Source organism: Lethenteron reissneri, chromosome 21, assembly GCF_015708825.2.
Source record: "Lethenteron reissneri isolate LAM-NWPU_2019-01 chromosome 21, ASM1570882v1, whole genome shotgun sequence".
Taxonomy (NCBI): Eukaryota; Metazoa; Chordata; class Hyperoartia; order Petromyzontiformes; family Petromyzontidae; genus Lethenteron; species Lethenteron reissneri.
Window position 1 is genome coordinate 3,203,164 of NC_083799.1, and position 24,366 is coordinate 3,227,529.

General features: G+C 49.5%; 2 protein-coding genes across 2 annotated transcripts in view; both read left to right on the top strand.

Moving 5' to 3' along the window:
- Positions 1-990: 990 nt before the first annotated feature.
- On the top strand, positions 991-16,921 carry FRRS1L (ferric chelate reductase 1 like). The gene is made up of 5 exons (XM_061555460.1): positions 991-2,857; positions 10,717-10,801; positions 11,592-11,730; positions 14,142-14,385; positions 15,318-16,921. Exons 1-5 carry the CDS (start codon positions 1,627-1,629, stop codon positions 15,488-15,490), a joined length of 1,872 nt encoding a protein of 623 aa, XP_061411444.1. The 5' UTR covers positions 991-1,626; the 3' UTR covers positions 15,491-16,921.
- A 3,683-nt stretch (positions 16,922-20,604) lies between these two features.
- The window catches only part of TMEM245 (transmembrane protein 245), a 21,546-nt gene continuing 17,784 nt past the window's right edge, over positions 20,605-24,366 (top strand). The window contains 6 exon segments of the mRNA XM_061555461.1: positions 20,605-20,892; positions 20,894-21,175; positions 22,853-22,970; positions 23,451-23,549; positions 24,166-24,264; positions 24,365-24,366. The exon segment at positions 24,365-24,366 is cut by the window's right edge and continues 304 nt beyond it. Coding sequence (XP_061411445.1) covers positions 20,626-20,892; positions 20,894-21,175; positions 22,853-22,970; positions 23,451-23,549; positions 24,166-24,264; positions 24,365-24,366 — 867 coding nt within the window. The 5' untranslated portion in view covers positions 20,605-20,625.

The window sequence follows — 24,366 nt, forward strand, 5'->3', positions numbered from 1 at the left end:
CAACAAAATCTAACACTCCTCTGCCGACCGTAATAAATGTTAAAAAACATCACTTGGAAATACATGTTCGCGTATTGTTTAAGATGCATATTCAAATGTCTTAATTTTTAAATATGCTAAGCCAAAGCTGTGCCCTTGGTCGGCTGGGGTATTTTGGTGTATTGTTCATGTGTTTCGCAGTGGTAACAATTGTGCCTTACAGCAAAACAAAAACTTCTGGGTTCGATTCCCTACTCGGCCTCCTATCTATGTCGAGTTTGTATCCTCTCTGCAAGGGGTTTCCTCCGGGTTCTCCATGTTCCTCCTGTAGCTGAAAACACAATGCAACCGGTATCGGCCAAACATCCCAAGACTGAAGCATTACCCGTAAATTACAGTACTCAATTTGGCTTACACATAGCAACATTGTCCAGCTGCAGTGAAAACTTGGCAGAACCCTCTTTTAAAAAGTCGACAGTGAGGCTGTCCTCGGGCAAACAAGCGTAATTAATCAATTCATCACAGTGGTGGCCAAGGAACGTACAGTGTTACACAAACTTTACACATTTAAAATTCTTAACAGAAATGAACAACGACACGATCTGCTTCTATCGTGCACTCTGCTCTCGTTCTCATACACTCTACATACGAGGAAAGGCTGCGACATCCGTAATTTTCCGCCCAACAGTTGCTGACTTAACTACAACAATTGATGCTCATGGGGGTACCAAATAATACAAAACTCCGACGCAATTATTATTTTTATTTCTGGGACAATATTTTTTCCAGGGGTGTGTACTTAACTCCGCGACTGGGGTATCAATCAATCTGAAATCAGTGCCACACTCCGCGATGTACCACAGTGCATCGTGTACAGCTAGTCGAGATGAGTCGATTGCCGCGTCGCCGACCATCAACAGACTAAAAATGACTGCATCACAGACATTATGCGAGAGCATTGGAGGTTGGGGGTGGGTGCTGAAGCTTCAGCTCGGTGGGGGCTCAACCCCCTCGAGCAGCCCCGGCGCTACGCGGGGCCGCTGTCCGTCCGTCCGTCCCACACCGCGCACGTGGTCTTCGGGAAGCCCTCTGAACTCTGAAGGCAGCATGGCAGCAGAAGCCAATGGCCGTTACGAAACAAAAGCGCCTCTTGCGGGAGTGGCCGCGCGGGACTGGTGGGCGTCGCTGCTTCTTCCACAGCTCAGCGCGCACATGGCAGCGCTGCCGCCGTTAGCAGCGTAAGGGCGAAGAGGCTTCGAACCAAATTCTAGCGGCGACTGAAATCGCGAACAATGGGGGCAACGCTGCAGTAGTAACGACGGGGAAAATGAAGGCGTTCAAATACAACGACGCTGTGATGACGCGACCTGCTGCTGCTGCTGCTGAACACGGTGGACTGAAGCGGCCCTAATATCAGCAGCGAGCACTAATAATGGTTCCGGTCATAGTCTAATGGGAATAGTAAATAAATAAATAAGCGCAATTTGAGGCTTTTTTGTCTGGAGCTACGGAGGAAACGACACGTTCCGCATCCGATTTGTATCGGATTCGTGTTCCGGTCGGTGTCGGAGATCGCGTTCCTCTCGCTCCGCGTCCGAGTAGCCGGGGGCATCGAAAGCGGCCGCCGCAGCCTCCCCCTTCTCCGCCATGGCTTCGCACCTCGGTCCGCTCCTCTTCTCCCTGCCTCCTCCGCTGCCTCCTCCTCCGCTGTTGCTGCTGCTGCTGTGGTGGCGGCTGACGACGCAGCGCGCGGCGAGCAGCGCGACCGGTAGCGCGGCCGGTACCCCGGACAGCTCCCGGCTGCAGCCGCGGCCCGCCTCGTTCTCGGCCTCGGACTCCGCGGAGAGTTCGGCCGCGTGGCCCGGCGGGGCTGGTGCCGGCGAGAGCAGCCGCAACGTGAGTCCCGGCTACAACAGCGCGGCGGGGGATACGCAGCAGCGGCAGCAGGACCACCCTGGGCAGCGGCAACACGAGGAGGAGGAGCAGGAGGACCCCGCCAGGAGCAGTGACCCCGAGCTCCTCGTCGGGGATCCGAATTTCCTCCCGTCCCTGGAGTCGCTGCTGCTATTGGGAGAAGATGAGCAGCGAAATCGCCATGAAGATGACAAGCAGGACGGAGAAATGATGGTAATGGTGATGATGGAGGGTGGTGAGAGCGACTACGGCGAAACGGTCGAGCGACACGGGGAACGTGGGGACGAGGGGGGGCGGACAGAGGGAGACGGGAAGCTGGAGGAGCAGCAAGGGGAAGAGCAGGAGATGCAGGAGGAGCAGGAGATCGAGGAGGAGCAGGAGATACAGAAAGGGCAGGAGATCCAGGTGGAACTGGAGTTCCAAGAGGTTCAAAAGTACCCGGAAAATCAGGAGATCGAGCAGGAGCCGGAGGGGCAGGAGATCCAGGTGGAACTGGAGTTCCAAGAGGTTCAAAAGTACCCGGAAAATCAGGAGATCGAGCAGGAGCCGGAGGGGCAGGAGATCCAGGTGGAACTGGAGTTCCAAGAGGTTCAAAAGTACCCGGAAAATCAGGAGATCGAGCAGGAGCCGGAGGGGCAGGAGATCCAGGTGGAACTGGAGTTCCAAGAGGTTCAAAAGTACCCGGAAAATCAGGAGATCGAGCAGGAGCCGGAGGGGCAGGAGATCCAGGTGGAACTGGAGTTCGAAGAGGTTCAAAATTACCAGGAGAAGCAGGGGATCGAGGAGGAGCAGGAGATACAACGGCCACGAGAGATGCAGGAGTCCCAGGAGATCCAGGAGGAGCAGAATAATGAACAGATGGAGCTTCCACCGATTGCCCCCTGGCACGGGGAGCGACTCGAGAGCCACAGCTTCAGCTCATTCACCCGGGAGCTGTTCAGCTCACACGTCATCGGTGAAGAAGGTGGGTGAAGGTTGTGCCGTAACTTCTCCATGTGAGAGCCTATTGCTTGCTTTGAATTTTGGCGTAAACTGTTTTTTTCCCGTCCATGTTTGCCGATAACTGACCGCTGATGCCATCTTTTCGTCAAGCGGATACGGCCTTCTGCCCGACGCATAGTTTAATCTCTTGAACAAGGTGTGGGTGGGGGGGGTTATCATGACCTCCAAGATCGAGTGGTTTCAATCCGGAAACTTCGCGCAATGTGTATTAATAGCTTAGGGCTAACGTCACACATTAACATACACTAGTGCAGTGAAAACAATCTGGTTTGTGAATGCTAACGTGGTACAAACAAAAAGTAAAAACGAATGCTTACATATTTTGTTTTATGTAAGGTACCTTTAATGGTACAACTGAAATATTATGAATGTAGTTACATTACAATGAATAATTTGGTGTTACGTACAGTACTGAAACTAGTCTACACGTTTTATTCAACCAACTTCAAAATATAATATCTATATCTAAAGCTTCAAATCAAGATTGATAATATCTACATTTGTATGTAATGATTTTTCTTTTACTCTTCTGGGAGATTGTAGTCGTCTTAATTGAACTGGGTGAGATCCCATTCCAGTCACAAACATCTCTTGCAAAGGAGATCCGTGTCTCTTCGAGTATTCGGAGGGATGCGGGATAAACGGAACATTTGGGAAATTCCACTTCATTTAGGATACCAAACGTTTGTGCACGGAAAGATTAACAGTAGTTTAATAGTTTATTTATTTTGGTTGCAATAAAATCCACCGTGAATGGATTTATTGGGATACGGTATTGTTCGTTGTCCGCAGTAAGTGCACGCATATGTAATATCCAGAAGGAATTCTGCTCTTCGTATGCCAAATGCATATGTATGCAGTTGTCACTACGTCTTGTTTAAATATTAGTCTTATTTAATCACAACTGCTGACTTTTTCTCACTGTTTTTTTTATTTACAAGCATTGTGTATGTCTCGTAAACCGGTCTTCAATGTACCGTTGTGGTCAGTGTGACTTTTAGCCGCAGCCATTGCTGATGTTATACAGTTGAAAACATTATTTGTGTTCTCTTACGTTCCGCTGCATTGCTTTGTATTCATTACTGGGCATCATTTGAAATCGTGCCTTCTGAAATCTCACCCACTGCTGTTGCAATTGCGTGTAGGGACCATCATCAGGTTGATTCCCCACCCCTCTCAGGCTTTGTGATCAATGCAATCTGTCCGACGTTCGTAGCAGGGCCGAGTCGTGCTGCTTACAGACACAATTATTTTAATAAGCACTGTTTTGGTTTTATGAATGGCAAATCAAAAATAGAGAACTGATTAATCAGCATTAACATTTGACAACAATTGTCGACATTCCGACATGTATTTGATGGCTTAATTATGAAGCTGCGTGAGTTGCTTAGTCGCGCAAAGTGCAAACCGATCATCCCTGATGAACACAAACTCGCCTCATCCCCACTGATGGGAATCTTCCGAAAGTATAATAGTAATGCACAGCCCTTCCGTTTGTCCACTGCCGGATGAAAGCCTCCCACACCTTGTCAGTTATTGGGGGGGGGGGGGGTTATTTGACCATACTTCACTCAGCGGGTCAGTGCGGGTGTATGAAAGAGGGGATCCTGGACCAGATCGGTTATCTTTTGTCACTGATGTTAGCCATGGCCAGGAATCAAATTCGGGTTGCTGGGTTTGTAGTGTGGTGCGCTCACCACTGTGCCACCCCTCCACCCCTTCTCGCAGCAAGTTGTGTAATTGTGCGATTATTTGTTCATCACGTCACGTGCTTGGGCTCCACGCGTTGTCCATTTGAGAATTAATTGGACGGTATGGGTACACAGCGCGGCATTGGCAAATACACTAATCGCTTGGCTGCATTCACACACACGCCCAAATTGTAATGCATGTTACTGAGTTAGGCACCATGGTATGGGTCTGATACTCTTATTGTCATCGAGGCATGTTTTGGGTTAGTGGCGATTTTATTACAGTCATTACTTAAAAGCTCATTCCTGACATTAAAAGTTTATTGGGTTGTGACGAAAAAATAACCTGACAGGGGAGTGGTGAGCTCACATGCATTGTCAATTTCACGATATACGCATTTCGACCAAACTCTGCACTCTATGGCCCATTATCATAACTACGGACGAAGAAGCAAATTTAGCTCATTTTGATTCTTAAAGTGTATTCAAAGTGGAAAAATATATAGTGGAGGCTTCCCCACATCTTCACAATTCCTCACAGTCCCCCGACAGACAATCCTTCTCGCTGCTGTGCACGGCGCTCCATCTCGTCGCTCCATCTCCGCAGTGGTCGATCTCTCGTCTGTGTTCCTAGCTTTGGCTGCCAATCGATTACGAGTCACGTCCATCGGCGATTGTCCCGTCCACTGATACGTCCTGCCCAGTCCCACTCCTTTTTATTACCAATCAAAAAATTGTGTCTCTCGATGGCATTTGTTCTCTGATCCACGTTGCTGCTCTGCTTGCATCTCAATGTAATTCCAAGCATGCATCTCTCCCTGCTTCTTTGATGCTTGTTCTTCACTTGAATTCCGCATTGGTTGTCGGTCTGTGTTTCACATTCCTGTCTTAGGAGGTAACATGCACTAACCTAAACACTTTTTTTTCTGTAGTCACATTTGGATGTTGCCTTTTCCCGAACAAATGTAATTTCCAAAAAATACCCCAACCCCATCCTGTCCTCACTCACCTATTTATTGTTATTATTTTAATCCTGGTCCATCTTCAATATTTGCCCCTAATTTACATGCTCTGCTGTGCTTCCCTAGCTGCGTACCTTCAACTATTATTTTCCTTATTTCAGTGAACATAATATATATGGTTTTCTCACCTACGCAGCGTAACTTCAATCATATTGCTGCGCATTACACATGTTATGGTATGTTTGCAGTAGTTATACAAAATGAACCAGGCTACAGCTCTGTATTCCCCAGTGCGAGTTATATACCGTGAAACAGCCCATTAGATAAAGTGCAGTAAATTCAGCTGAATAATTATGGGCTTCAACAATACGTATTTCACATCTATTGATCCGGAGTCTTTCCTGGCAACATAACTCCAGTATTGACTATTCCATACTCTGCCATCACATGCTGGGTGTGGTGGTGCACTCCTGTAATCTCGTGACTTCAAGTGAGGGTTGATAGATCACACAGAGATGCAGCCAATATATTTGTGCGACAGACACACGCGGGGCAAGAACGTGGTGGTAAGAGGCCAAGCAATTAGGTGATTGGCCAGCTGGTAAAATATCCAAAGCAGCAGGATCCTCGTGAAAGAACAAACATTGAAGACTTCGTGAGGCTTCCCTGGTTGCATAAATAATTGCTGTCATAAATTATTTAAGAGGAACTGCACGTGCTCTGTCTGCAAAAATAAAATAGTGAACATATTCGTCAATAACATTGCCCTAAAACATTGCCCTAAAAACCTTAGGGGACATATTACAATTTTATCTGAAGCTTTATTGACGAATGAGTTGAGTTTTTTTTTATTTGTGCTTGTGCACATCTGGCCACGTGGAATCACCAAATATTTTTTTGTGAAAATATGCATCTTCGCTCTGTGAGAGCGGCAAAGCGCCGCAAACGTTTGTCAAGCGGTGACGCTGACTGAGGATGATGTCCTTCCATTCCCCGTAGAGATGGCACATGGTGCACATTTGTTGGCATAGCCGTGCCAAGGGCTGAAGAGCTCGCTCTCATGTCACCCACACTCATGGCTTTTCGATCGACTGTCTCTCACGTACAATTTTGCTATGGAGGCGTAAATTGATGTAACGTTAGTCGTCTGTGCCTGGCGCTCCTCCTTGCTCCGCCATCAAAGATTTTCATGGTGTAAAAATAATATCGTCGTTGGCTGCTGAACACAGTGCAGAAATGAATGCAAGTTGTTCTGCCCCATGGCTAGTATGGGGGTGTTGATTACACAGGAACTTCCTGATAAAGTGTTGAGTTTGGTCGCGTGACCAGGAAGTGACGATTTAACATTCTCTAAGCCATGAGGCAGGGTGTCAGCCATTACACAGAGTACAAAATTAAGTCACAAATAGCGTCTCAGTGAAGACAGGTGCATCTCTTCATTGTGGGACTTTAAGAAGCATTGGCTGTAGGTTCGTTTATGTTATTATAATGCTAGGATTGCCGTTATAATGCCGTAAAAGTCTTTATAATGCCGTTAAATTGTTATTATACATATGAGGCCTAGTTAACAACGAAGCCTGCCACTTGCATTATTGTGAATGTTACTTGTAATTGAATAAATCGAGTCAGATCTTGAGAGCAAGGATGAAGAAGTATCTCATCCACAGCTCAGTGTTATGTGCAGCGCTGCACATTTATGCTGCAGTATGGTGATTACACGAAGTGACCTTATTAAACACAGTAGCTTATTCTCTTGTGTAGCTATTCAGTGCTGATGTAGGTGCCTGGTCCATCCAGGACCAATTGTTGAGTTTCATGTTATCTAAGACAATGTTTCGATTTAAAGCTTTCGTGACTGCAGGGATTCATCTTCTTGTTTCTTTCGGTAAAGTCACGTAAAAGGGAAGTAATAAAATAATAAAAATAAAACATAATAAAACATTATTATTTTATTACTTCCCTTTTACGTGACTTTACCGAAAGAAACAAGAAGCTAAGACAATGTGATGATGCTCCTTGTGTTCATTCATTGTATCGATATTGCAAGTGTAAAGGTATTAGTGGGCGAAGATGCGCCATCTCCACGCAGTGAGCCGGTAGTACCGGCCACATGCCAATAGGGGGCAGAAGAGGGGCTGAGCCCCAGTGTTAAGGGACTATGGCCCACAGGGCCCAACGGTAACCCCTATGGAACGGCATGCAGATCCCAGACCACAGGAGGGGGCTGTGGGATGACAACACGCCCAGGTCCTGTTGGAAGGTTCGAGAAGGAAGGTGTGGCCGGGGCGGAGCGAGCCACGGTTCTGTATAAAAGCCGGACCTCTGAACGGTCCCGGCAGTCGTCGTTCGCCTGAAGACTGAAGAGGACTCCTGAAGAGAAGAGCTCAAGGAGCAGAGCCGAACCCCTGGCAAGGGTCGACTCCAGCTTATACCAGTGAAGACTGGAGCCTCACTCAAGAAGATGTATATTAGTCAGCGAGAGGCGTACATTGTCTGGAGGGGCTACCTCCTCAGCGTATCGGGTGTAAGGGGCCGTTACCCCTTTGTGTTAGCAGTTACTGTTAATAAACCGTGTTGCCTCAAATAAACTCTCCAGTTATTTACCCACTACAACTGGGGTCAGAAGTGGCTACATTAGTATGGAGACAAGGAGGAAAACGCGGACCAGGAGCCCGGGCGAAGACGGCGACGACTCGGCTGCCGCAGGGACGCAAAACCCGGCGGAGGACAGCGAGATGCTGCCGGCTGAGCAGCAGCCAGCTCAGCCATCGGGCGGATCGCCGACATCGGGGAGTGCGCTCTGAGCTATGCACTCCTGCCTCTCCGAGCTTCTCTACGCTGCGGCCGACATCCTCGAAGAAACTTATCACGGCGGAGGAAGAAGACGGAGCGGGTCTGCGACCAACGGCCGTTCCCGCCACCGATCCGGCAGAAGATTTTGAATCTCCCGCCCAGAGCACAGGAGCTTCCGCCGGAAGTCACGTGTACCATGCACTAGAGAGCGCCGCATCATCGACAGCGTGATCAGCGACCGGGGGCCGCCATCTTGTTTGCTGGCGGGGGCGCCAAGTTCAGAGAGGAGCGGCTGACCATGGAGCTCGCGCCGTCCTTTCAGCAGCGCCTACCCGTCTTGAAAGAATTCTCCACGGCGAGGAGCGACTGGGCGGCCTTCCAGCGCCGATTCCTCGCCCACCACGAAATGGCGGGGTGGACAGAGGAGGAGGAGTCGCTACGGGCACTCCCAGCCGCCCTGGATGATGACGCCCTCGCTGCCCTTGTCACCATCCCACGGGCGGACCGGTCAACTCTACAACTGGCGCTCCAACGCATTTTCCAAGATCTACGGGCCACCCTCCGTATTAACAGATGCTGTATTTTGTGCTGTGTTTTTCCATCAGTTTTACCTCGTTCTATTCATTAAATACGTTGGAGTCGGATGTTCACCCTGGCTCTGAAAGTCTACTCGGATAGTGGTGCAACGCAGCGCACAGTGAGACCGAGACACAAGTATTGTAAAAAAAAAGAGAATTCACAAATTTGCTTTTGTGTCTTGAAAAAACTGGAGTTCTGCTTAGCGACAGTGGACGCTGGCACTGACAGCTGTGATGTATTGACTCAACGCTGCGTGGTGCACGAGGGAGGAATACGGTGTGGGAAGCTCGCAGCTTCGATAACCTCGACTTGATGATTGTTCCACAAGCCGAAATGAAACAGCACGGGATGTGCCAGCCACAGGGGGAACCGATTGCATCCGTGCCTTGCTCATGTATGCGCATCCACTTAATTTAATACTACATTCATACATTTCCAGTGGCCATCAAAATCGTCTGTCCCTTGCAGTTCATACAGCTGCAACGTTCGTTGTAAAATCCTACAGCATGGCCATGGAGATAAGAAAGCATGGAGAGATGTTTACTAAACAATCCAGGCAGTGCCCATACATGAAAATCGGTACTTCTACATTACAATTTACAATACGATGTGGATATATATATAGAATGTAACATCCACTGTATCTGAAGATGCTGTTCAGAAACAGTGGGCCTATTTATTGAATAGAGACAAAGAGGCACTCATTTTAGGCGGAAGGAAGAAATAAAAGGTCTTGAGCCTGGACTTCGAACAAGGGCAAGGGAGTCCACGAAACAGATGGCTGGGGGAAGGGAGCTCCAGACTATGGGGCAGCAGTGGAGAATGAGCGAGGGTTGAATGGAGGTGGGTGGGGGGGCTTCCACAAAAGCCTTGGTTAATGGAGGAGAGGGAAGTCGAGTGAGAGGAGAGAGGTAGGCAGGCATGCATCAGGCCATGGATTCATCTTCTTGGTTCTTTCGGTAAAGTCACGTAGAAGGGAAAATCGGTGAGAATTATTTTATTTTATTATGTTTTATTTTTATTATTTTATTACTTGAGAATTATTTTATTATGTTTTATTTTTATTATTTTATTACTTCCCTTCTACGTGACTTTACCGAAAGAACCAAGAAGATGAATCCCTGCAGTCACGAAAGCTTTAAATCGAAATTCAGGCCATGGATGTTCATGATCATTTTTCTTGTAATCGCGGTCGCCGAACATAGTCCCCCAGAGGTTCAAGAGGCCGAGAAGCCAGCAACAAACGGCACGATAAAAAGTGTAACAGATCGGAGTTAATATATTTCTTGACTTGAGCAAGCTCAACCTGAGACAACGGGATGGGAAATCCAAAGTCGAGCACTGCGGGGAAGAAGCAGGTGACAATGATGACGATGCAAGCATTGAAACACGAAATGCATGCACGGTGCGAGTGCTGCCATTAAGGAACCCCCCACCATCCCACCGCCCCCTCCAAGACAAAGATCCTCCGTATAGGCTTGACAGAATGTTAGAGCAAGTGCTGTTAGTGTGCACCTATCAAGGCCGACACGGCCTTCATAGGGTGGCCAGCACCACGCCCGGCCGTCTTTGCCTCCCTAATGGCGATGTTTACACACCACACCAGGTACGAATTTGAGGCTGAGTCGACCTAGTGGAGGCCCAGGACCCGTACAGGTATTCGTCACCGATGTTGGCCGTGAGCGGAAAATTGAACTCGGGTCACCGGGTTCGTAGCGCAGCGTGCTAACGACTACACTACCGTGCCCCCCCCCACCCTCCGCTACCACTCCGCGTGTCCCCATTTCCACGTGCAGATCGACCGCTGCCCTCTCCTCCACCCCTTGACCCGTTCGTGCCGATCCGCTCGGACGACTGCGGCATCGACAAGGGATGCTTCAGGTGGGCGGCGGGGGGACTCGGGCCATCGCGATCGGTGAAAGTTTAGTTCTTTGTTATGCGAGGTGAGAGACAATTGAGACAAACGCCTGCCTCTGCCAGGGCGACGTTGGACGTGTATTTGCTCCCATGTGTTACATGCAGGGGGCAGCATTATATACAAGCGGAAATGTTACAGGGGGAGGCGGAAGGATTTAGAATTATGAATTGTAAATATTAAGCCTCTTTATTTCAATCCACCGCTGGATGATAGCCCGTCCATGCTGTGTCGGCCATGGGGGTTGTTTGACCATACTTCACCATGGTGGTCTATATGAATAACGTTATCTGGTGCAAGGAAATAAAATCATAACTGAAACACGATGTTCCGATTGCCAAGAAGAGGGAGTTCCAAACAGCAGAGGAGGCAGTTTAGCAGCGTTGCCAAAGTGGTGAGTGATAGGGACATATTGATCTGACATCCTAGTGTGTGTCCATGTGCATGTCATGGGAGTGATGGCGTAGTGGTTATCACACTGCATTATGAACTTGGTAACCCGAGGTCGATTCGCAGCCAGGGCGATCATCAGTTACGAGCGATATCGGAACCTCTCCTAGGTTGACTCATCCTTGAATTGGCATCTAATGTGTACACGTCAGCACTGGTACTGGCCACAACGCCCCTTTCATGTGCCCTACAGGCCTTAATAGGTGATCGCCAACAACATTTGCCCCAACAGCCAGTGAGGGCTCCACGGGTCTCTGTGCGTGTGTTTGTGCACGTGCGTGTGTTTGTGCACGTGCGCGTGGGCAGGTACGGAGCTCCGGGCTGCGATGCCGACTCGTGCGAGTACTTCCTCAGCTACCGGCGACTCGGGGAAGATGTGGAATTTGAGCTGAGCGCCGACACAGACGGCTGGGTGGGCGTTGGCTTCTCGTCTGACCGCCTGATGGTGACGAGCACCACTAAATATCGCAGCACACACCGGCACGAGACATCCCCTTTAGCCTTGCAGACTCGAGCGAAACAAGAAGCAGTTTTCACGACCAGCACATCATGCCAAGTCAGCTTTGGCTTACCACGTTGCAATGTCCGTACATCATCTTCTCCGGGTACTTATTTACAGCCGGGTTTATCTATTGGAAAGCCCATGACAGGTCATCAGATGGAATTTGCCACAAGGTAAAAAACAAGTAAAAGTCATTTCCTGCTCCAATGAGCAACGAGGCTGTGCTCATCTCCAGCTTACAGCTCTGAGCAAGTGGTGGAAATTCCACTGTTGGCTTTCCCACGAAGTGGTACTTATTTTATCGACCTCATGATGGGCTGATTCAATGCCCAACCAGGAGTTGAAATCGCAATGCTCCAATTGCCAGCGGCTACCGCTGAGCCATCTGGTTGGCTGGCTATGCATAAGGTAACACTCCAAACATATGCACTGCATCACACATTACACACATATAACAACACTTTTTACACACACTCACACGTAACATGCCATCATAGACTATACTTTTGAAATGGATCTTCCTATCCAAACGCTCATGCTGGCCACACGAAATGGAGATTCTATTCCTTTCCGTAGTTAAAATCATCACCACCAGGTGGAAACATTCAGCTGAATGTTGTTCAGCTGAATGTGAATGCGGTGCAGCCGTTCGCCACTTGATCCAAACGTTCGCAGCAGCACAGCATCCGCACTTACATCTGGTGTGCGGAGCAATGTGAATGGCAGTTTAACACGTAGGCTTTCGTCACCAATATCGTCCACAATACATGCCTTTTTGGATTAGATCGAATAAATAAATGTGTCGTTAAACCCGCCACCACCCGACACAGCCAACTCTTAAGGGTTGTCACGTAAACAGAACGTGCCAATTCGTTACTAGTACAGCACACTGGTGTGTTGGAGAGCCAAGCCACAACATTTACAACCTTACTCATTGGCTGTGTTGGGTGGTGGCGGGTTTATCGACACAAATGTTTACGCGATCTAACCCAAAAAACCTGTATTATGGACAATGTGAATGTATTTCATGGCTTACTTTTCCATTTATTATATTCCCAACACCGGCGTGCAATGCATTGCAATGCATTGCAATGCATTGCAATGCATTGCAATGCACAGACTTGCGCCACGCAGGGAAACCCGGCGCAGTTCTGTGCGATGAGCTGAAATACAGCAAAGTACAGCCAGGCACCTTAAACTAAGTTAAGTGGGTTAATTGACCAAGATCGGATTCAATTGTGACAACACGATTAAGCGGTGGCACTAAAATCAGGCTACCGCTAAGGCGTTCACTGACGGCGTTCAATGCCCCCCCCCCTCCCCTGCACATTCCCACCACCCTGGGACCTCGGTGCCGAGCCACCACTCTCCCTCGTCGTCGTTGTCGTCGTCGTCATCATCATCAATATTTCAAAGTTGACTCCTTTTGAAAACCGTCACAGGAATTGAATTCATATCAAAAAATCATTGGCAGGTTTTAAATTGCCTCAACGGCTGCACGCATCGGTTATGTATAAGGATTGCATAAAATCGTTGTGATGATTTTGTAAGTAATTTACATCGCTTTGGTTTTCCCTGTAAGCTATATTTATGTTAGGGTGTTTTTGCATCCGATATTTTCCCTGCACTAATTTCACACGGTGTCATTTGTTTTAATTTTTCTTTACTCAATAACGTGTGAATATAAGTTCACCCTTATGCATGTTAAATATAAAATCAAAGCCTCACAACATTTCCAAAGAGAGACCCACCTGCATCTCAGCAAGGTTCTCCTGGCCAAATAAACAACTCATAGACTGATGATTGTATTTTGACCTTTGACCAGATCACCTAGAATCAGCCCAATCGCGTCAGATTTCACGAGCTAAGCAGGCGTTGGCTGGTGATTGCTCTGACGGGTGACCATCATGCACATCATGTTGCTGTAAGCTTCTTCACCAGCTTGCACTGATAAGCTTAGTGAAGTATGGTCATTTCACCACCACGACCAACATGGTGTGGGAAAGGTCCTCATTCAGCAGTGCATTGCCTTAAGGGCTGTATGCGTCCTCGAGAGTAACATCTACAGGGTGGTGCAGATGTCTTGTGACCACTAATTAATTCACCCCGAACACGTCTTTCCGTTGCATATTCATTTGTTTTAAATAAACTTTACTTTTAAAAAAATATATAAAGTTTTTGAGAATTAAATGGAGGTCACAAGACATCTGGACTAACCCTGTATTTTGTGTCCAACACCACAACACTCCAGTACATATGATCCACTGTGCGTGCAGTTGTTGTTGTTGTTGTTGTTCCAGGCACAAGGTGGCAGGTCGTTAACGAGTGCACGCTTGCCGTGGTTTTGCTCGCAGGGTGGAGACGACGTGATGGCGTGCGTGCACTTCAATGGACACGTGCGCGTGCAGCACTACAACAACGTGGGGCAGTGGGTACGCGAGCAGCCACGCAACCCCGCGCGCGACGACGAGGCCATCTACGAGAGCGGGCGCGTCACCTGCCGCTTCAAGCGCGCGCTCGCCGCTCACCGCAACGACGCCATGGTGGACCTGCACCTCAGCTGGTACTACCTGCTGGCCTGGGGCCCGGCAAGCCACGGTGAGCTCCCCATGCGCGCGTCAGAATGCGATGCCGGTGCCGTGGGTCCGTCTTGATCATTCGTCTTTGGCTCTTTAAAGAAAAGCTTAGACTGCCATCAGTCCTCAAGTATCTGTAGCTGTTCACCTAAAAGTTTCACATTATCTAGCGTCCTCTACTCCAGCAACAAATGTGTTCTTCCCTGAGTTGACCTTTATTCTCTGGGAAGGTCACCCTACTAGATCTGTCCCCATTACAGACTCCTGTATCTCAAAAGATGATAATATTATATTCTTGGTTCTTTCGGTAAAGTCACGTAGAAGGGAAACAATAAAATAAAAAAAATATAAAACAATAAAATTATCACGACGTTTCGACTGGAATTCACACCTGATGATGATTGCTTGTGTTGCAGTCGAAACGTCGTGAGAATTGTATTGTTTGATATTTTATTATTTTATTGTTTCCCTTCTACGTGACTTTACCGAAAGAACCAAGAATATGAATCCCTGCAGTCACGAAAGCTTTAAATCAAAATTTATTATAATATTACTTAAGAGTAGTTGTCATCTCCCCTTGTCATTTTATTATTTCCCCGTGGACGTAATTATCCACTGTATGTGCGTCCATATGTGTGACTACACTGCCGACAGGCCCTCTGCTCTACATCTCACGCTAAAAATCCGCCCTGTGTGTTCCCCTCCAGTGAGACCACCCTCCCTTTCCCAACACCTGTTATGCGACTCCTTCACATATAATTGTCGTAAATTGTGCAGTACTTGTTATGAATGAATTAGACACGCTAACTCGGCTCCAATTGGGCAGAGGACGGCTCGTAACAAGACGTGGCATCTCGCGTATCTCCTCCACGGTGAATATAATGTCACCTCCTGTCACTTTCCAAGTGAAGATTCGCCGCATCCTGTGTCCTGCTGCGCCGCCGCGGTGTGCAGGGCTGTTGACGCGGCACGACATGGACACCCCGCCCGTGACAGATTCGCCCGTGAGCGTCTTCCGCTACGAAGACGTGTACATGCCGTCGGCCGCCTACCAGACGTGCTCGTCACCCGGCTGCCTGCTCGTCATCGTGGCGATCACCTTCTACACACTCATGGGCGTGCCGTGACGGTCGCGACCAGGACGGCCGGGGGGATGGGGGGGGGGGCACGCTTCGGTATACGTCGCGTGCCGAGCTCTCTCTCCCTCTCTGTCGTGATCTACTCTGAGCCGTGTATTTTTTGAGCCGATTGGCTGGGCTTCCTTAATCAAGTGGGTCCACCCCGCACTCTTGTTCCCACCACTGCAGTCGAGGTGACAAACAGCGCTTTATATATTCACATCCAACGACGCTTCCACAATGGCGACGACACAAATGCAAGACTATTCACTTCCGCGAACTGCAAGCAGCAGTGGCCCAATAAAGGTTCGACACCCATAAATGGGTTTAGTCCCACCTATTTACGACTACACCTGTCTCTTGCCCGAACGGGAACCTGTAACCACCACCTGCCTTCCCATCTGATGTCAGTGCTGTCGCTGTCACCGACTCTCGTAGGTCAGTTTACTGCAACTCACCTGCATGGCCACCGCACCCATTGTCTGTGAGCGTCGCACACTCAGCGTCACGTTCGCGATGCATCCTGGTGGGCCTCACTGACGATGTGCCAAATCAGACCACCCCGTGTTTCCAGGCAGCGCCACCCAGAAGGGTGCGCGCATTGATGCTAAAATGGCTCTGGCACCTTCTGGGCAATGAAATGCACGAGAATGCATCCATGATTAATATTGATTAATAATAGCAATTTCGGTTTATACGTTGAATAATTGTGGTCACGTCTCCAAAAGTTATGGTACAATGTGGAGAAACGTTTCTGCTGCCTCATCGAGTCTAAATACAGTTGGGAGTGTCCTGATTTGGGATGTTCGTGCAAATCCTTCGGAATAGATATGCATGGTACATAGAACTGCAGTGCCCAGGAGAAACTCGCGCATAGGAAAGAGAGATGACACTCAAACTGCTCATGAGTGTAACGGCAAACTTGCTTGCTCTACTGTCAAGTCTTTGAGGTGCTTTCACTAAATCAGTGAGACTTTGGGGCAGTGTTTGTCCTGGGCTGTTATCGTGTTCGTGTACCTGGCTGTGCTTCGTAATTAAGTTGACATTACCATCCTCGTCACACTTGTGACTGCATGTTGCATACATTTTCCATGTTTAAAATGTTCTCTCGAAAAACGTCATATTTACTATAGTTAGTAAAAAAAAAAAATTTGATTATTAATTAAAAATATATATTGTATAACACTGTTAAGATGGGGTATTTTAACAATATACTAAGCCGTAGTTTAGATCATGAGGATGATACATTCTTACTGTATAACGTTCCACAGTTGCCAAATAGAATACAGTACTCAAATATGGCCTCACGTCTACGTCGATTAACAAGGTAATTGCTATTTAAAGCTTTCGTGACTGCAGGGATTCATCTTCTTGGTTCTTTCGATAAAGTCACGTAGAAGGGAAATAATAAAATAATAAAAATAAAACCTAATTAAATAATTCTCACGACGTTTCGGCCACAACGCAAGCAGCCGTCCTCAGGTGAAGAACAGGTCTGTCGGGAAGACAGCGTCGAACATTCGGGAAGACAGCGTCTGAACATTCTGTCGGGAAGACAGCGTCTGAACATTCGGGAAGACAGCGTCTGAACATTCAGACGCTGTCTTCCCGACAGACCTGTTCTTCACCTGAGGACGGCTGCTTGCGTTGTGGCCGAAACGTCGTGAGAATTATTTTATTGTTTTATTTTTATTATTTTATTATTTCCCTTCTACGTGACTTTACCGAAAGAACCAAGAAGAAGGTAATTGATGTGGTAGACGCAGCAGTATTTATTCTTAATAAGTAATAATCTCATCATGTCTATTATAACATTGGGGTTCATGTGAGCAATAACACGAGCACGTCCGGCAGCTCGCTTTGCTTCCTGACCGGTTTGTATTTGCAGCCCTGTTTGATGAGTTATGCTCGGGTTAGACACCATCGGAGCTGCGCTCGTTATTTTTGGATGAAATCGGCATCGGCACTCGCACAATACAACCGAGTTCAGTGTTCATCGGTTGCAGGTGTGTGGACACACCAAAGACAAACTCAGGAGCTGCTCAGTATGTCAATGAAACACCTCACCGCGAGTCACTTTGGAAACTTTGTATGACCATTACGATGAGCCCCTTTAAGTTTGTTTTAACTTGCACCACGTCCAAATGTGACAGTATCTCAGTTGGAGCTGAGAGGATGGGTAAAATAGCAAGCATAAATTGGGATTGGCGAAAGGATATTTTGTGCTAGAGTTATTTAATTCTCAAAGTGAATTACTCATCTGACGTGCAGCTGGTTGCATGCCTTTGTGTGGGGCGCCAGTAACAAAGCCATGCCATGATTGAGAGAAAAACTGGACCCAAAGCCATAACATCAGTTATCGCCGCTCATTCACAACGTGTTTGCCCAGCACTCCTCCATTCGCCTCCGATTCCCTGTGGTCCCATATGCCTTCGTCTGCCGATGAAATGGGGCCCTTTTCACGTGGGGCGAGCGTGATCTGGGTCACTGCACTCGTTGTACCAGTAAACACATGTGCTTACATTCGCGCTTTTCTGAAACGGTATACCACATATACAGCACAGTGTTTGTATTTGCCATTCACTCCTGAGTGTAGTTCAGAGAATCACTAAAGTTCGTACTTGTTCTCGTCACTACGGTATTGGTGATCACGCACTGGAAAATAACGAGTCGTGTAAAAATCACATTTTATTTTTCCCCATCGCGGAGAGCAAAAACAAGATGTCTCATCATGATCTATCCGCTGATGGATTGAGGCCTCTTTGCGACATCGCGCTCCCTTGCGATCCCTTTGACGCCACAATCCATCTCGCTGATGCACACTAGCGCTCTCTCCTCGTGGCTCCATCTCAAAGTTGGTCGTCCTCTCGTGTGATCCCTCCTTTTGTAGCCCTTCCGTAAGCCGTCTTGTCCAGCAGTCATTTTCCCTGCCAGCAATGTGTCCCACTAATGTAGTTTTTATTACGTCATTACGATTTCTCTAATTTGTTCACTAATCCACGTGTTGCCCATTTCATCTCTCGGTATAATGCTACTAATGAGATGTCTCCACGACAGAAATAACTGTTGTTTTCATTTCTCCTTGACAAAGTGGTCACTTACACGAATGGCAATGGCGGGGAACTCAGTTTACGCCTGATATGAAATGTGAAATAAAAATGATCCCTCTCTTCACCAGTCTCTCCTGCGGGTGTGCAGTTTTGTCGTGTTTCATTGTTTTTCATGATGCCCCAGAAGCCACTCCTGTACATTTGTAGTGGGTCTGAGTCGCAGACGTTGTTACTTTTAGAGGCAACACTTTCACTGGTAGGAACCGTCAGGTTACACCAGCCCACAGGGGATTATTGTGTCCGTCGTGCAGGGAGGGGCTGGGTGGGGAGGGGCTGGGTGGGGAGGGTGGGGCTGGGTGGGGCTGGGTGGGGAGGGGAGGGTGGGGAGGGGCTGGGTGGGGAGGGTGGAGCTGGTGGGGGGTGGGAGGGATGGGGCTGGGTGGGGAGGGGCTGGTCACCCCGTGGTGCCCTTATACAACTCAACGTTTAACCTACTCACGCCGGCTTGTGCCCGCCCTCACAGTCGGCCATATTTGCGGAGTACACCACGCCGCCGTTGACCCTGGCCATTGACCGAGCAACCCAACGTTCCTACCAGCTCCCTCCGCAGGAATGTGTTACAACTGAAAAAAAGATTGTAGTCTGTAAAACTATTGACAGTGGCGTACTGGGCACAAATATAAAAAAAACATTCGTCAATAACATCGCGGTCTTAAAACTAAATTATCATAGGCGACGTTTCGGACATTGGCCCTTCGTCACAGCACATACACGGAGAAGAGGCCACAGAGAGCGAGAGACGTTAGAGGCTTCAGTCCAACCACACCGAGAAGCGGCAAGGTCCGCGCATCGTGCGAGGCGCGATTCCCCAACTCGCACGACGTGGACAGAGAATCGATCCGAGCCGGGACTTGTATCGTGCTCGGCAACGTCACCCCGAGTGACCCCCCATCCCTCCCACCCCATCCCCACCCCATCCACCCCACCCCACCCCCCATCCACCCCATTCACCCCACCCCTCCCACCGCATCGCACCCCACCCCACCCCATCCACCCACCACACACACCCCACCCCTCCCACCCACCCCACCCCTCCCACTCACCCACCCCACCCCTCCCACCCCATCCACCCCACCCCTCCCACCCCACCCCACCCCTCCCACTCACCCACCCCACCCCTCCCACCCCACCCCTCCCACTCACCCACCCCTCCCACCCCACCCACCCCTCCCACCCCACCCCTCCCACTCACCCACCCCACCCCTCCCACCCCACCCCTCCCACTCACCCACCCCTCCCACCCCACCCACCCCTCCCACTCACCCACCCCACCCCTCCCACCCCACCCCTCCCACTCACCCACCCACCCCTCCCACCCCACCCCTCCCACTCACCCACCCCTCCCACCCCACCCACCCCTCCCACCCCACCCCACCCCTCCCACTCACCCACCCCACCCCTCCCACCCCACCCCTCCCACTCACCCACCCCTCCCACCCCACCCACCCACCCCTCCCACCCCACCCCTCCCACTCACCCACCCCACCCCTCCCACCCCACCCCTCCCACTCACCCACCCCTCCCACCCCACCCACCCCTCCCACTCACCCACCCCACCCCTCCCACCCCACCCCTCCCACTCACCCACCCCTCCCACCCCACCCACCCCTCCCACCCCACCCCACCCCTCCCACTCACCCACCCCACCCCTCCCACCCCACCCCTCCCACTCACCCACCCCTCCCACCCCACCCACCCCTCCCACCCCACCCCTCCCACTCACCCACCCCACCCCTCCCACCCCACCCCTCCCACTCACCCACCCCTCCCACCCCACCCACCCCTCCCACTCACCCACCCCACCCCTCCCACCCCACCCCTCCCACTCACCCACCCACCCCTCCCACCCCACCCACCCCTCCCACTCACCCACCCCACCCCTCCCACCCCACCCCTCCCACCCCACCCCTCCCACTCACCCACCCACCCCTCCCACCCCACCCCTCCCACTCACCCACCCCACCCCTCCCACTCACCCACCCCTCCCCTCCCACCCTCCCACGTGCCCCACGAGAGCCGGTCGGGCCGTGCGCGATGGAGGATCCTCAGCCCTATCGCCGCGACCCACAGCCGCCGCCACCGCCACCACCGACGACGCCGTCGGCTCGCGTGGCTCGGCAGGCCGCCGTCTACAACACGGGCGCGCTGCTGCTCGCCGCGCTGTGGTGCGGCGCCGCCGTCTGGCTCTGCGTCCTGCTCGAGCAGTTCCTGCGGCCGCTGCTCTGGGCGACTCTCTGCGGCTCCTTCCTGCACCCGTGCAAGCGCGGACTGGCGGCGCGGAGCCGCGCGTGGCTCGCCGAAGCTCCGCGAACGCCGCCGGCCCCTGGCGCTCGCAGCCCTCGTGGCGCTGCCCCTGGCGGTGTCCACGCGCCTCTGGCCGCCGATGTTGACCCTCGGCTCTGGCCCGGCGTGGTGGTGGTGGCCGTGGCGGTGGCCGTGGCGGTGGTGGCCCAAGCGGCGTGCGGGTCTCGTTGTGCTGCTGGTGGTGGTGGTCGTGGCGGTGGTGACGGTGGTGGTCGCGGAGGTGCTGGGCGGAGTGCGGGAGAAGTTGCACGGCGCGTTGGGGCTCTTCGACTCGACACGGGCGAGTTGAGCGGCGCGTGTTGAGCTTCTTTCGCACCGTACACATGGCCCATCGTGGTCTGTGTGTGTGTGTGTGTGCTCTGTGCTGTGTGTTTGGGGGAAGCTTTGGCAGGCTTGGACGTACGTTGTCATTGGCAGCGCTGGCTTGAGTACTTACTGCGCTGTAATTGTGGCGACGTGGCACGGTTGAGTCAGAAGAGTTTATCCTGAACGGATAAAAATTAACCCGTAAAAACAAAGTTTTTTACTATAATCCTTTATGTGCGTGGCGGCTAAAGTCCTCTCGTCCTCTGGCTTGAGATGGCTGCCACCTATGGGTCAGATGATTGCCTGCCACCATTAAGCAATTGGTAATTAAATATAAAAAATAAATTCCTAAAAAGTGTAAAATTTTGGGGAAAAAATTCCACGAACATAAATTGTCACGCACAACGAGTCTGTGTGCAAAATGTCAGCTCGATTGGATCACGGGAAGTGGGTTAAAAAACGACCGAAAGATTTGCACGGTCGTAAGCAAGCAAGCAAGCAAGTGAACTTAATATAAAGGATTAAAAAAAAAAATTAACCCGTAAAAACAAAGTTTTTCACTCTAAATCCTGTATATGCGTGGCGGCTAGAGTCCTCTCGTCCTCTGGCTTGAGATGGCTGCCACCTATGGGTCAGATGATTGTCTGCCAGCATTAAGCAATTGGTGATTAAATATTTTTAAAAAATTCCCTAAACAGTGTAAAATTTTGGAAAAAAAATTTTCACGAAAATTAATTGTCACGCACAACGAGTCTGTGTGGAAAATGTCAGCTCGATTGGATCACGGGAAGTGGGTTAAAAAACGACCGAAATATTTGCACGGTCGTAAGCAAGCACGCAAGACGAACTTAATATAAAGAATTTAAAAAGGAAGGCGCCCGTGGTGTTGATTTGTGTACGAGATATTTGACGAACACACACAATCTGACCGACGTGTTCCACGTGTCACGGCTGTACCGTAATTGGAAGGGTTTTAGAAATGTCCGGAGAGACTTTAAACATAATTTTGACGGTATTTTTTGTTGTTGAACTTGTAGTAATCACTGCTATTGATCCTAGGGTTGTTTCTCCCAAGGGCTTTATGAGAAGGGATGTAATGACGGAATGATTGTTATAGATTCTGCCCGATGTCTCTGGTAGAGCGTGTGGAAAAATGCATTGCCCCTTTTCTGACTGAGGGCTCTTGAAGGGATGGATCTCAGTAGTTTAGTGGTTTTTTAAAATAGGCAAATAACAATTTTAACATAACTGGGCATACAGTACTAAATGAAATCCACAACACAAAATCCGTACGTGTCAGCGTGTTGGACAACAGAGTAACACCACTGCCAGCATCAATCATTTGCTGCCAGAATTTCAGATATTCGCCAGGCTAATCCTGAAGCCGGTCCACTGGCTTCACACAAAATGCTCAAAATATAAAACGTCGCTGATTCACTCCCCACCATACAATATAATAATGCAAATCAGGGGCCTCATTTCACAATCATTTAAAAAATAAAGGACATTTTGTTCAAAGTTTTCAAACGCCTCGGGTAGTCGGCAAAAAATGCGAAATGCCGCGTTTGCTTGTTGTCTTCATACCTCTCCAATGCCCTTTGCTCACACTAACGATGTTGCCGTGTCGATGGTTCTGCTCTCACGTCCGTAGGTGTGGAGCTTCGTCTGCGCCTATCTGCTGGCGGTTCTGCTGTGTTGGAGGCCGCGCACACAGCCCGTACTTCGGGGCCTCTCCTGCCTGCCCTGGGCCGCCCTGCTGCTGCATCTCGGTGCGGAGATGTGATGCGACATTAACCACAGATGCTGGATTGAGAGCGGACCGAGACATGTCCACGACACTCCCAAAGCGCACCGGGAGGCGTGACGCTGGCCCGTTGTGCCCCGTCCAGCGGCCCTGCCGGCGAAATCCGATCAAAGTTAACATGTGATGTGTAAATTTTTAATGTGTTATAGTTATTGCAACGTCATTTAACTATACATTTATAATTGTATATCTGGAATGCATTATATTGCATTGTTTTTTTCAGTTTCTCTTCCAGTATGAATAAATATACATTATTAGTTATTTCACTACAGTTAACTTGACAACAACATGAGCCTGCCATACGTTTTCTAATCGTTGCAGCTTTACAAGATATAACGCTTATTAGTCACATACCATGAAACGGCTTTGGTAACAGCGCCGAGCTTTAACGATCATCACGGGTGGCTTGCTGCCTGCCTCCCTCTCTCTGATGGCTCGTTACCAGTGTCTCTGGCCGGGAGTTGGCGGATACCAGCCCTGCTTCTCCTGCTCACCCTGCTGCTCATCGGCTGGCTCACAGAGAGTGGCAGAGATCGTAACAAAGGTGTGCGCACCCATTTCTTGATATACACACCGAGTCCCCCGGTTGCTCCGTAGGCGTTTTATTATGGACTTCACCAATCCCACTGTCCTAACATTTAGCACATTGGAGTCCTGGGATTAAATTTACAACTGGGTGACATCAGAAAATATTTGCTTGAGAATAGCTGATTAACTTGTTTTGTTGTACAGAACATAGTTTCCGATTATACCTGGCTACATTCACAATGTTTTGTGATTGTTTTTCTGTGACGAGTCTTTGTGTTGGGCCTTTATACACTTTGAGGTGTCTGCTACAAGGGTTGTATTTCTGAACAGAAGAATGTGTGGTCGTGCATTTAAAAAACAATTCCCGACGTTGCCAAAACTGTAACGTAAATCAGTATCAACTCAGAAATGTTAATATGTTATTACATTTTTGTATGATTGCTAAATACGAGTTTATACAGACAGTTGTTTACCAATCTCGCGTGTTACTTTTTTTCTGAAGTATTAAGTTTATTAAAGTTGTTGGTGATGGGCCTCGTCAAGAAGGCATGATATAAATGAGCATTTCTGTGTTAGACTTGAGTGGTGAGAGATTCGGTGGCTGGAACAGCGCGTGGTTTTCCTGTGGCCAGGTGTGGGGTTTTCAGACCTTCTGGTTCAGATGGGTGCCATGGCCACCTCCATCACGGGGTTGGGAGGCTCGCTCAAGGAAGCCCAAGACTCTTCTGCAAGTAATATCCCTCTCTCCCCTTGCTTTCGCTCCTTGATATTCACACATCACTTTCATTGTTCAGTTTATTAAGCTCTGTTTTTTTTCTCTCACCTTTTCAGAG